The sequence below is a fragment of the Aythya marila genome, assembly GCF_965140915.1.
Source record: "Aythya marila genome assembly, chromosome: 7".
In the NCBI taxonomy this organism is placed as follows: domain Eukaryota; kingdom Metazoa; phylum Chordata; class Aves; order Anseriformes; family Anatidae; genus Aythya; species Aythya marila.
The window spans coordinates 9,716,025-9,729,013 of record NC_139048.1 but is presented as its reverse complement, the minus strand read 5'-3'; the positions used below and the strand labels follow the sequence as shown (position 1 = coordinate 9,729,013).

Genomic DNA, 12,989 nt, shown 5'->3' with positions numbered 1-12,989 from the left:
CATTATAATTCTAAAATTCAGTTATATAATATACCTACACGCAGATTTGGGATGTAGATTTAAGCAGCCAGTTGAGGAAGCTCAGGCTGTTTACTAATTCTGCTGGCTAAGCATAGTAGTACAAGAATTATTTTATTAAACAAAGAATCGATTGGTAAATGAAATTTTAGCATTTATATATGTGTTATATATACGTGTGTGTATGTATATACACATATGTGTGTAATATATTTACAAAATATGTGTATATATACACACACATATATTATATATATATATATATGTTTGTGTTTATCCAAAAATAAATAAAATACCTTTTGCATCCAAAGGTTTCCAAAACCACACATCTATGTGTAGGTAGGCTATCTTCTGAATAATGCTTGTAAAAGTATTCATCACATTTGGCACTGAAATCCAAAAAGGTTTGAACAGAATATTTTTTTTCTAAGCATTAATAATATTAATTTTTTCATTTGTTTCCTGACTTAAGGCTGTGCAAAGATTTTGATAACTTGTCTCTATATTGCAAGATAGACAATATTTCTTGTTAAAGAAACAATATTTCTTTGTATTTGTGAACATTTAGGTAAATCATAGAATCATAGAATGGTTTGGGTTGGAAGGGATCTTAAAGATCATCTGGTTCCAACCTGTCCCTGGTAGGGACAACTCCCACTAGAAATTTATCCTTGCTTTAATTATCCCTTTGATTTACACGTCTCTTCCTTATTTTTACTTGCTAGCTTGAGCAGATGGAGCTTGAAGTTCGAGAGATCCCGCCTCAAAGTCGGGGAATGTACAGCAGTCGAATGAGAAGCTACAAACAAGAAATGGGAAAACTTGAAGCTGATTTCGTGAGTTTTTAACATATCACATGTTAAAATAAGATGGCATCCATGAGATTTTTTTTCAAACGTAATCAGTTATTCAGGCAACTGAGTCTGTGTTTTTGATTACTGTGAGAGAGAAGTTCTGCATGTATTTTTCTGTATTTGTGGTCAGATAAAAACTAGGGAAGAGAAGCTTTTATTTTTGTAGCATTCTCAATTTGAGTCAGTAGCCTTCTGCCCCTTTGTCCCAGATCTGGTTTGTTTCTGTGACATTAAACACTGGGAGTGTTTATGCTGTTGGAATAACAGCTGGTAACCTTATTTCTCAAGGAAAGATTGGTAGAATGTTAGAATTAATACTAAAAATGTAACATAAGTATACTCTTCATGGTAAATAACAATTTGTTTAATTCAGCTTGTTGCAGTGTGGGCAGTAACATGAAAAGCAGTGTAATCTCCAATCCATGGAATTTTTGAATATAATTTATCTCCTATGCATTTATTTTCTTAGTCTCTGTTATTTCTTTTCCATTCCACCTAGATTCTTCTTGGTTTTGGAAAAATCTGTTATAAATACTACATTTTTTCAAGTAATGGACGCAAATTAACAAGATTCCCTTGTCTAGGGTTTTCTGCTACAGTTATCAGTCCTTTTTTTGTGACTAGGATTTGCATTGAATAGATTTACATAGAGACAAAACCGTTTTCTCTAAAGTCCTGAAAAAGTTCAAAGGGATTGCAAAGTGTAGGAAAATGCTTTGTTAATTGGCAACAGCTCAGTTCCTCCAGGGTGGGGAGAAAGAAATGACTGTTGGCAGTGTTTTCCATTCACTAGAGAACTGTGAATTTTCTCCGGTTGCTGGCAGCAGTTTATCCCTACAGGGGAGGGGAGTCAATGTTTGTACCTGCAGCCAGGAAATCCAGCTGACTGTCACTCCTCTGTGCTTCTGCCAAGTTGAAGAGTTGCACAAAAATGTATTAGCAGGAAGATGTCTGCAATTCTGTAAAGTTTAAGGAATGTTAGGATAAAAAGACTTGCATCAAAATTTTAGATGATTTCCTGCTGTTCCCCTGTAGGAAGTGTATATGGTCTTATTGAGTAAACAGTGGCTTCCAAAAGAGAGCAATTTCTTGTCCAGGAGTGAATGCTGTTTACTTCCTCAGGTGTAGGAGAATTCCCTGTCAGCATACTTGTTGCTGGCCAATTTCTCCATGCTGCCAGAAGAAAGGAGCTGGCACTTCTGTACTCCCAAGCAATAGGGAATGGGAGAGTTCAGAAGAGGAGAAATGAGCATGTGTGGAAGAAATGTGTCAGAACACTAGGACTTGTGATTGGAAGAAGGTAAGTAGTTGCTCAGAGTGAGGAAGCAAAAAATGGCATGAGAAAGAGGAAGGAATAAATTATAAGAATGGGAAAAAAGTCCCCAAATCCAAGGATGGCATTCAGCAAAAGATCAAGGGAAGAAAGTGGAGTGAATAATGAAGCAAAATACTGGGGAGGAGGGGATAAACCAATGGTTGTGCCTGGAAAAAAATCAGTTCTATAGAAAATAGAATGCTGTTATGATTAAATTTCCTGCATAATCCCAGTTTCTAAGTACTAACACATCTTCTAAGTTTGTATGTGTAGGTTTGAGAATCTTTTTGTCCTACTGTCCAGTCAAATAACAATTTGTTGGAAACTGTATAACAAAATGATTCAATTGTGAGTTCAAAGAAGAAGAGGAGGAAGGAAAGGAAATGTTATTTTGACTCTTTAAACTGCTCTGGCGGGAGGGCCACTGAAGGCAGGAAGTTGAAAATGTTTGCTGAAATTAAAGTGCTTTTGTGCGTTCTGTCTGAATGTTGTCCTGAGTGAGTTGTGACCTGTTTGATTGTAAGAGATTTTTAAAGAGCTTTAGCAGACCTGTAGAGAAAGCAGATCATAGTGTTTCTAAAATGAATTTGCTTTTTTTGAAGGGAAATCTTTAACTGGGAATGATACTGGCAGTTTTGGGTTAGGATCAGCTTACAGGTTTGCTGCTAAAGGTTCTCAGCTCTTCCAAAAGGCAGGCAGATGTGAGTTTGCAAAGTTTTGTGATGTTCTTTATAAACGGGTTGGAATCTCAGCTGGATCGCATTGTATTTGGCTTGGCCTTTCTTCCTGTGTAAAGCACATGTGTGCTGAAGACAGGACATTTCTCAATCATCTTGAAGTGTGTGTTTCATTTAAAGAAATAATCTCTGTGAAATGAATTGCAAGAATTACATAAATCATTATATATTCTTTTAAAACAAGTTCTACATGTATATTTCAGACAAGAAGTGAATGTAGATCTGGAACTGGAACCTTTATATTCATCATAATGAATAAGACTTCTGTTTTTGTGGTTCTTTGTATGCCTTTAACATCTTGCAAATTTGCCAATACCCAAGAAGTTATGGAGAACAGCAGCACAACAACATATAAAAGTTAGGAGAAGTAAATGTGAGGTACGTACACTGTCCACGCTTTACTTGAATGATGTGGTTAGTTTCATGCACGCTACGATGCCAGAAGTATATTCTGAAAAATATGCATTTAAGCTTAGTTGAGCTATGCTTTGAAAAGTTCAAAAATCACTTATCTGTCTCTAGTTAGTTTTCTGATCAAGTAGGAAAAAGTTGCTAATAGAAATTTATTTCCCCTCATTGCTAAGCCTTGTTATCTTGAGTCATGCACACAATTACTCATTAGTAGTCCGCAGTCCAGAGGTATGTCTGGAGGCAATGACTTCCATGCACTGTATCCCACATGGGTAATTGGTTACCAACTAACTGCATTAAATGATATTAGAGGAGAAAAAAACTACCTTGCTCCATCTTGTTCTTCCCTGTTGGAGAGGAACAGTGGTAATGAATAAAAGGATAGCCCAGTTTTGTCAATAAAAGTACTCAGATACCAGAGCACTGTGATTATGTAGGGGGAAAATTTAACAATGAATGCATTCCACCTCAGCTGAAGCTAGACATTTCTGATACTTGCATCTGGGCTGTGCAGCCTTCCTTGGGAAGGATCCGTGCATGTAGCAAGCAGTTCTGATTTGGCTGTGTCAGGTCACACCAAATTGCTGCCTGGCAGAGTTCCGGATGCCTTGGGAGAAGCATAAGAAGAGGGCAAGAATGAAGTGATACTTTGCAAAAAAAAAAAAAAACAAAAAAAAAAACAAAAAAAACAAAACAAAACAAAAAAAAAAAAAAAAAAACCTGTATACATATCAAAAGGCCAAGTTTCAGAATTGCTTACTATGCCTGATTAACATGTATCAAAACAGAATTAAACTGTTTGTTAAAGCTTATGTGTTGCTGCGTTGTTGTTGTTGTTGTTGTTGTTGTTGTTTTTGTTTTTTTTTTTTAACCTTAATTAGATTATCTTATTTTCAATAATACGTATCAGCACCACGGGTACTGATAAGTATTGCAAAGTGTAGTCCCAAACCTTTGGTGGCTCTCGGGCTTGTGCACAGGGCAGGTTTGCCGGGTTGCAGAGGCTGCGGTAATAGCTCTATCTTGTGGCCCCGAGTGGAGTTGCAGACCACGTACTTGTGCTTTCTGAGTTCATTAAAGTTTTTGGACCACCTACTAAAGAGTTTCTGAAATTCAGGCCAAGATTCCTATGAGCAGCTTTTTTTTTTTTAATTTATTTTTTCTGCACCTGCAAAGGCATCATCGTGTAGTTTAAGCTTGTAAATATTTTTTTCTCAATTATTCCACATGTAGAATGTCCATGGTAACTGACTGCACAATGTAAGTTATAAATGCAAACAAATGCCTATATTTTATTGCAACCTTTTAATTAAATGGATTTATTTTTTCAAATAGGCTTTAACTCCCAAAATAGCCAGTGATCTTTAAACACTGGAAATATACAGTGGTTAAAAGGCTGTCCAGATTTTGTTAATGCACTTTGATCTGAATTTATCCCAATTTGCCTCAAACTGTAACTATCTAAACAGCAAATCTATGCTTACATGAAGCTCACAGTTGAAGTATGAGGCATTCAATAGATAGGTAATATAAATACACAGTAAGGCAATATTATGTATTAATATATGTATTATAAAACATGAGTACCACACAGTCATTGCTGAAAGTAGGATAGGATATTCTGTAAGAAAAATGGCCATCTAACAGAGGAGGTGTAAGAACTGTTCTGTTCTATCATGGTAGCCCAAAGGTAAAATTTGAGGGTAGCATTTGTTATCAGTCTATGAAGCAGTACTTGTTCCTGATAAAGATTCAGAATTGCTACTGTTTTTAGTAATTCTGACCTTCAATTTAGGATCAAAAAAGAGAAGGAGAAGCCACGAATATACTGTATGAAACTGGACAAATTTGATATGTTTTTGGCATTTAGCTTAAGTTCAGTAAATAGTGAAGATACATATTCATATTGCATAAATCCCACAGGTTCTGTTTAATATAATAGTTAAAATGACAGCTACTGTTAAGCTTTCATTTAAGGAGATAAGCAATGGAATTTCATTAGATAAAGCTAGGTCTTTTGTGGGGCTCTGAGTTACCACCTGAGTCCAGGAGTTGACCTGAAGAACAGCTACAATTGTGCCAATCTGGTGCTGGCTTCGTTTTGCCAACACCACCGCCCTTATTTCAGGTTCTGTCACCTACCCAGACAAATAATCATAAGGCTATAAGCATAATGAAAGATGCTTGTCAAAACATGATTTAGAGACTTGCATTTTTATCACCAGCATCTTCCTTAGCTTTCCAGTTTGAGCTGCTTTGCCTACTTGGCTGCTGCTGAACATTGCACTAACTTCTCCTCTGTAGAGGAAAATTCCATGTTGTCTTCAGTTTGTTTTCACTTCTGTTCCCCACCTCGGTGGGTTTGTGGTGGAAGAAGGTGGAGGGATTATTTGACATTTTGCTGTTACACTACTGCTGCTTTAAATGGGAAAAAAATGAGGCAGGATAGAATACTTATTAGAAATTTATTTATTTATTTATAATTTTCAAGGCTTAGACTGAGCTTTTAATGAAAGATTAAGAGATGCAATAATTCAGATTCCATGAAGAAAACTTACCTTCATTTATTTACATATTCAGAATATATTTAATTTCATGTGGAAGAGCAGAGAGGGGAGGAATTTTATTTCAGCTTGAAATTTACTCGTGATGACATGCTTTTCCTTAGAGGAAAACGTGAAAGACAGGAGTTAACATGGTTGATTTATAATTAACCTAAGGGGTTAGATCAATTTACCTGAGATTCCTGAGAGGCCAGACTGGTGAAGCACACCTTACTTCCTGGGTTTTTAATACAATACTTGTAGGTATGCTTTACAAAGAACCCTCCCATGTTTGACCAGTAAGGTGCATCTCAGAAGACGATTTGTGAAGATATATTACTGCATAAAGTCAACTAAGCAGCAAATTTTAATTGTCTATAAAGTTAATTCCTTAACCAGATTCTTCTCTCAACCAACTTCCCCTTGATGCTCCTAGGAACTTTTGTAGAGCTCTCTCCAGAGATGTTGCTTCTCGGTTTATGTGTGGTGATGAGACTGGCAAGCTTTGTGGTACGTAGTTTGTTGGTCCTAAGCAACTTAGTGACTGTTGTGGTGGAGATGTTGCACGTGATTTTATGAAAAAGCAGTTTGTGGAACAATAGTGTTGGCCTGGTGATTACAAATAAAGGCACTTTCAGAAAATAGTTTGGTGAGTCTGGTAGTTCTTGTGTTTGGCTGGGGGCTATGTATGAAAGGCATATTGACTCACAGTGCACTGTAGACATTCATGCCTTTCTTTCCTTTCTCCTTTCACACAAAAAAACATTTTTTAATTAAACGAAGCCAAAAATTGGTCTACAGCAGAATGAAATCCTTCAGTAAAATATATTTTCTATATATAAAATATATATTCACTGGAACAGGCTGCCCAGGGAAGTGGTGGAGTCACCATCCCTGGAAGTCTTCAAAAGACGTTTAGATGTAGAGCTTAGGGATATGGTTTAGTGGGGACTGTTAGCGTTAGGTCAGAGGTTGGACTCGATGATCTTGAGGTCTCTTCCAACCTAGAAATTCTGTGATTCTGTGATATTTTAAGGCATGTAATATAAATTCAGGATGATGTCAGCTCTGGTATAGCAACACATGCCTTCTTCACTAAGCACGCTTTCTCACCTGGCAGTCTTTAGACATGTCTGGATGCCAACCCTCATCAGCCTTCTTCAGGTAAAGAAGGGTCATTTCTCTCTTTACCACATAATTTGTTCTTATGTCAGAACTTCCACTTCTCAAAGTAGTAATATTAAATCTGAGTGCTGGTCTTCCTTGCCAATGTTGGAAGGAGCAATATATCTGCTCAAAATTACTTATAGCCAGCTGGAGAGTGAGGTGAGTTCTTATACAGAAGAGGATGAATTCTGCTTTTTTTTGGGGGGCAGGGAGAAGGAGGAAGGCTTTAATGTTACCCTCTTTCTGAGTGATTTTGTATATTAGTCAAGTGATACTCCCCTACCTGCCATGTAAAAAGCAGCAAGCTGTCGTTGTCCTGCTTTTGATAGCAGCAGTAATAAAGACTCTGCAATTGGAACGCAGCAGGCGGTTGTGATGATGAATAAAGCAGCAGAGAGCATATCTCACTCTCCTGTCATCATATTGCCTCACCTGCACTCATATAAATAGAATTTTGATTTGGTTGCTATCATGAGTTAAACATAAAGATTTCAGGAAAAAACAGCTGATAAGCTGAGCAAAAAAAAAACCATCATTTTAACATGCTTACTTTTTGGTTTAGAACTACACTCAAGTTCCTTATCATGATTCACTTTTTTTTTTTTTTTTTTTTTTTTTTTTAATTTTATTTCGTCTGACTAGAGAGAGGCTAATTTGTGTTTGACTGCAAAGTGGGGAAAGACGTGCTACTGATAAAGGAAAAAACAGGGAGAAGGTAGCGTTTTGACACTGGAAGGATTAGTTACAGACCTCGGATTTCTTGGTTTGTTTGTTCAAGGACTGACACTAGATGGCACTGTTTGTTTGCAAAGCAAGTCCTTTTTTTCTTCGTACGTTTCTTTTTTTTCCTTTTTTTTCTTTTTTTCTTTTTTCCTTTTTTTTTTTTTTTTTTTTTTTTTTTTTTTCTTTGGTAGTAACTGAAATTACTGTTTCATGAATAAAATATTTCTGGTGGGATTTGCATTTCTATATTGGCTGAAGATACTGTGTTGAATGTTTTATTAACCAGCCCAGTGCAACTGTCAGCCTATTAAAGAGATCCAATGGACCCTGTTTAGCTAAATAAACTAAATAAATCCAATTCGTCAAATTGTGTTCCTGGCTGTTTATTTTCCATTCTTTTGATGTACAGTTTATTTTAAGTTAAAGCCACATAGTTTTAAAAATTAATGTGAAAATAGAATTTAGTGTTTGAAACATGAGGATACTAATTGCCGTGGTCAAAGCCAGCTTTCCTTTATGGTGAAGTAGCAGTCTGGTAAATGGTGAACTTTCTGTTGGTAACTGATTAGCTGTCCTGTGTCAAAAATTAGTTTGGTTAACAAATGGCTAATTTTTTATTTTTATTTTTATTTTGGCTGCATGCTGGGTTCTGTTGCTTTCATAAAATGAAACTTGAAACAGGCAGTGCTGTTAAAAGTAGCTATTTCTACCCAACTTCAAGAGGTTTGCTCTTCATCTTGATATTTTCTCAGTCGAAATTCAAGGGGAAATTTTTATATGATCATTACATATTGAACGCTTGTTGAAAATCCTATTGCGTCATAGGCAAATATTAGAGTATGAAAAAATCTCTTTGCATAACCAAATATATTGTATGTCAGGGTGTCAAATAGCTGTCAAACATTACAAATAGTGGCATTCATTATATTCAGCTAGTACAAATAATATTTTAGTTACCTTATTTTTTGCTGAAAACCTTTACCATAGAATAGCAGATTTATGATAATACGTAGTAAAAATTCTTCTGTGACAGTTAACAATTACTGTAAATGCAAACGTATTCTAAATTTCTTAATAAGGGAAATGAAGAAAGTGATAGATGTGTTCTCCCATTCTTTCTGATGATTTACAGTGTGCTGTTTTAGTGATGTTGTATGTTAACTTTTGTGTATTTTACCAGAAATTGAAGTTGCCTCGTGTTACATAGTTTTATTTTGCTAATCTCGAGTTTCCAAAAATGGCACAAAAAGTTCAATGTGATAGAAACACATTTAAGTTAAATTGCTTTTGTTTTGTATTTGTATTTTGTTTGTTTTGTTTTTCTCTCAGAAATCTACTGTAGTGGATTGAAAAGCATTTGTGAAGTATAAACACCTAAGTATGAACTTCACAGTGTCAAGGATACTTAGGGAGAATGATGCAATCCATTCATTCAGCCGTTATTTTCTTGCAACTTACAGTTGAATTTAACTGAAATTGTAAATTTTGCTGCCACCCTTTCCCAGACTCTAACCCAAGAACAAAGTAGGTGTTTGTGCTTATGCCTTCAGTGTTCAATAGAATCTTATTTCCTTATGTAGGTAGAATTTCATTTGTCCAGAGAAAAAATATTAAACTTATTAAATATTTACATGTTAATATTTACAAGTTGCAAATATTTAAAAATGTCATTTAATAACCAGGACATGCAATGTTAAACTGTTTTCTCCCAGATAAAACCTTCTCATTTTGTGCTCTGCATTGATTCTTTTTAACACAACAGCATTGAGCACAGAAGGAACTTTATGGTTCTTTAAAATTGGCTAGTGCAGGTACACAGAGATGGAGTTTTACAACAGTGGAGTGGCCTTGTTTCTGGCGTAAGGCTTGGTGAGGAAGGAATATAAAGCAAAAAATGCAGCTGGAAGTGGAATAGAATGATTTTTTTTTTTCCCCTCTTGTAATGTTCTTTACTATCTGAAGCATATGGAAGAAGTGTGAATATCTCTGTTCCTTTGTTTGGTAACTTTTTATTTGTATTCTGCAATCATTTAGTAGTCAGTCCCAACTACAGTCAGTTTCCCTTTGCAAGCTGCTGTACAAACCACAACAAAAAGTGATTCTTGGCCACAAAGTCTGTTTAAGCTTGCTGTTCTTAGAGGAGAAATCCCTGCAAAGACTACTTAGGAATAAGTTGCACATTTGACAACGTAATGCTTGTCTCCATTTACAACAGGTGGATCAAGTACAGCACCTCCCTTACTTTTCATGTGATTTTTATAAACTGCCGTTAGAGTGCCTGTGCCAGGAAAATAAGCCTTTTCCAATATTTAATAATTACTGCAGAGGTTTCACTCCTTAAAGATCTGATCAATGAGCATTAGAGTAGAAATAAAAAGATAGTAAAAAAAAGGATATAAGAGGTTACTTCTGGGATCAGTAATAGAATAGAGTAATATTCCCCTGCTAGAGTACAATTTAACCATTTCTGATGGATTTTATGAGGGGGAAAAAAAAGAAAAGCAGTTTTTTGCTATTTGGTGCCTGCTGCTTAAGAAAAGGATATTAGGGAGTGTGATGGGGGCTCTGCATGTTTGCTATTGAGTGGCATGTCCAACATGTTTTTTTTCAGAGAAGTTAAGATTAGAATGAGTACAGATAGTGTTCGCCAACTTACCTTGGAAGCACAATGGGTAGGATTTTGGAAAAGACCAAAATGCAATTTCATACTTCCGATCTGTTCAACAGGAATTCACGTACGAAGCCTGGCAAGTCAAAGGGAAGACTCCTACTGTGTTTGTTGGGTCTTGGATTGGGCCTTAGATAGAAAACGTGCCTGTGTTATAACGTTAGCACCTTCCTCCACACTGATTCATGAGTAGAAGGGTTTTGAGCCATTATTCAATCAAACTATATCCTTTGCTGTGGCATATCACCAACCAGGAAAAAAGTGGTACTTAATATTTAATGTAAGAGAGAATAATGACATTAATGCCAAATCAACTTCTCTTATCTCAAAACTTGAAAAGTAATTTATTAAATCTATAATGATATTTTAGGAAATGTAACTGCAAGCATTTTGACCGAGGCATGCCTGTTTTGTAGAGCACCTAGCAGAAGAGCGCTTCTCATCCACAAGTACAGCTCTTTGGCACTGTGATAACGAGTATTAAAGAACTTAAATAAAGAACTGTGCAAAGAATGGAGTTGGTATGTTGATGTGTTTCTTTTAATTATTTTTGTTTGTGTTGTTTAGGAAATGTAGGTTAGTTTCAATATTATTGATTATTCTACTAACATCTGTCTTTGAAACTAGAGGTTTTATTTTTATAGTACTTAACATCCTTAAAAAAAGCTACTATTTACCTAAAATTATTATGTGAGTAAAACTAGTAGAGGTAAGCTTAATTATGATTTTAAAAGTTTTTTATTTAAAAAGTATTTGATTTGTAATGACTGCATTTGTGTTTTGTTTTGTAATTCAATGTTATTGGTACCCTTGTGTGACAATGTGATTTCCTCTGCTTTCTGCCCAGCCTTTAGGAGAAATCAGACTCTTGTGGTTCAGTTGTATAAGCTTCCCACAAAGTTAGTTCAGTCAACTAAATCAAAACAAAAAGTTATAGAAAGGTCAGGATTAAGTTAGAGGTTGCTAACCTGAATCACTTTCCTAGCCTTTTTAAGCCCTTAGTGCTCCTTTTGTCTTTTCCTCACCTTCTATGACGTTGTCCTCCTGTTAGATCTTTATTTCAGTTGAAGGCACCTGGGCTGCATCTTTCTTCCAACCCATACTTGGAGTCAGTTTCAAACGTGTTATTAAGGTCCCCTTTTTCCGTTCTTGGGCTACACATACTGTGTTCAGCAGCACGGATCGGTGGCTCAGCATTTGTGCCCTGTGGAGATCTCAGTTTAAAATGCATGAACTTTAGAATAAGGAAAATTTGTTCCTCTCCCGCCACAGTTTTGCTTTTCTTTTTCTGCTTCTCTTTCTGGGACAAACTTGAGGAGTTTTCTCTTTTAATTCGTAGCTAGAAAGTACTGGGTTGCTAAGGTCACTTGCTGAGTTTCCTTCTCTGCAATCTAGCACCAGTTTGCAAGCCATTTGTACCTTTAAAATATCTCTTAGCTGTTGCCTTTTCACCCACATGGGGCTTCATGTACAGAGGTGTTTGGTTTGGCAGTGCTATGATATTGAAGTGAATCCCCCAGTCTCCTCACTTACTGCACATGAGCATTGATAGGGTTGCTTTTGGAGAAAAAAAAAAAATGGAATCTCTGTTTTGGGTGTGCACCAAACACACTCCAGCCCCAGTAGGGAAATAAGGGTCAGAACCAAAGCCTGGTGTTTCAGGCAGCTTTGAACCCTATGTAAAATGAGGATGTTTGGTCAAGAAGTAAGCTAGATCTCCACAGCAGAGCAACTGTAGTGGAAAAACACCAAGATACCATCTTTTCTGATGTAGTTAGATGTATTATTTTGGAGCAAGAATGTCTTTTAAGGTCCTTCCTTTTGTAGAAGTTTCAGGGCCTTTGTAAATTTCCATTCCCCTTCTCATATATTTCAAATAAAAGAAACCAGGGTACAAGGTCTTACAGCCCGAAGTCTGGTTATTAGTATGTTTGGACTGCTTTCATTTTTGGAAATTGTCTTTTCATTTCAATTACTATGGAAAGATCACTTATGATGGTTCATGTGTCAATTCTTTCACCTACTTGTCATTTGAACAAAAAAACAAAACCTTTAATTTTCCATTATATCCAATGCACTTTAAAGATCCTCAGCATTGAACTTATGCTATCAACAAATAATTAGTGGCTGATACTTATGATATTCCATATCTAAGTCCCCGGCTTTACTCACTGCCATTTTGATGCAAAAGTGACATGAATTAGTGAAATTCTTGTTATCTAAGCAGTAGGAAATCCAAATCAAGTATTGAAAACTATGTTCAGCAAGTGTGGCGTATTCTAATAAATCATTATCATTTTCTCTGCCTTCTAAGTTTAATGGAATAGTTAAGAAACTATGGCATGCAATAGTCCTCAATGTCCATATTATCAAATCATAGTATCAGCTTGGTAAAGAATTACATGTCCTGTTTCTAGCAAGGAGATAAATTGTCAATTACCAGACCGCTCTCTGTACCCCCTACCCCCTTTAATCTCTTTTGTAGTATCTGGTGAAATTTGGCACGGGTTTGGCTTGGGTGTTTGAAGTAATCTATGCAATGGAGTTTATCTT

General features: G+C 36.0%; 1 protein-coding gene across 4 annotated transcripts in view; it reads left to right on the top strand.

Annotated features, from left to right (window-relative positions):
* VTI1A (vesicle transport through interaction with t-SNAREs 1A) overlaps positions 1 to 12,989 on the top strand; it is a 271,732-nt gene that overhangs the window by 11,709 nt on the left and 247,034 nt on the right. For all 4 annotated transcript variants that reach the window (XM_082764720.1, XM_082764721.1, XM_082764718.1 and 1 more), the window contains exon 3: positions 744 to 854. In XM_082764720.1, the coding sequence (XP_082620846.1) occupies positions 744 to 854 (111 nt within the window). The remainder of the gene's footprint in view (positions 1 to 743; positions 855 to 12,989) is intronic.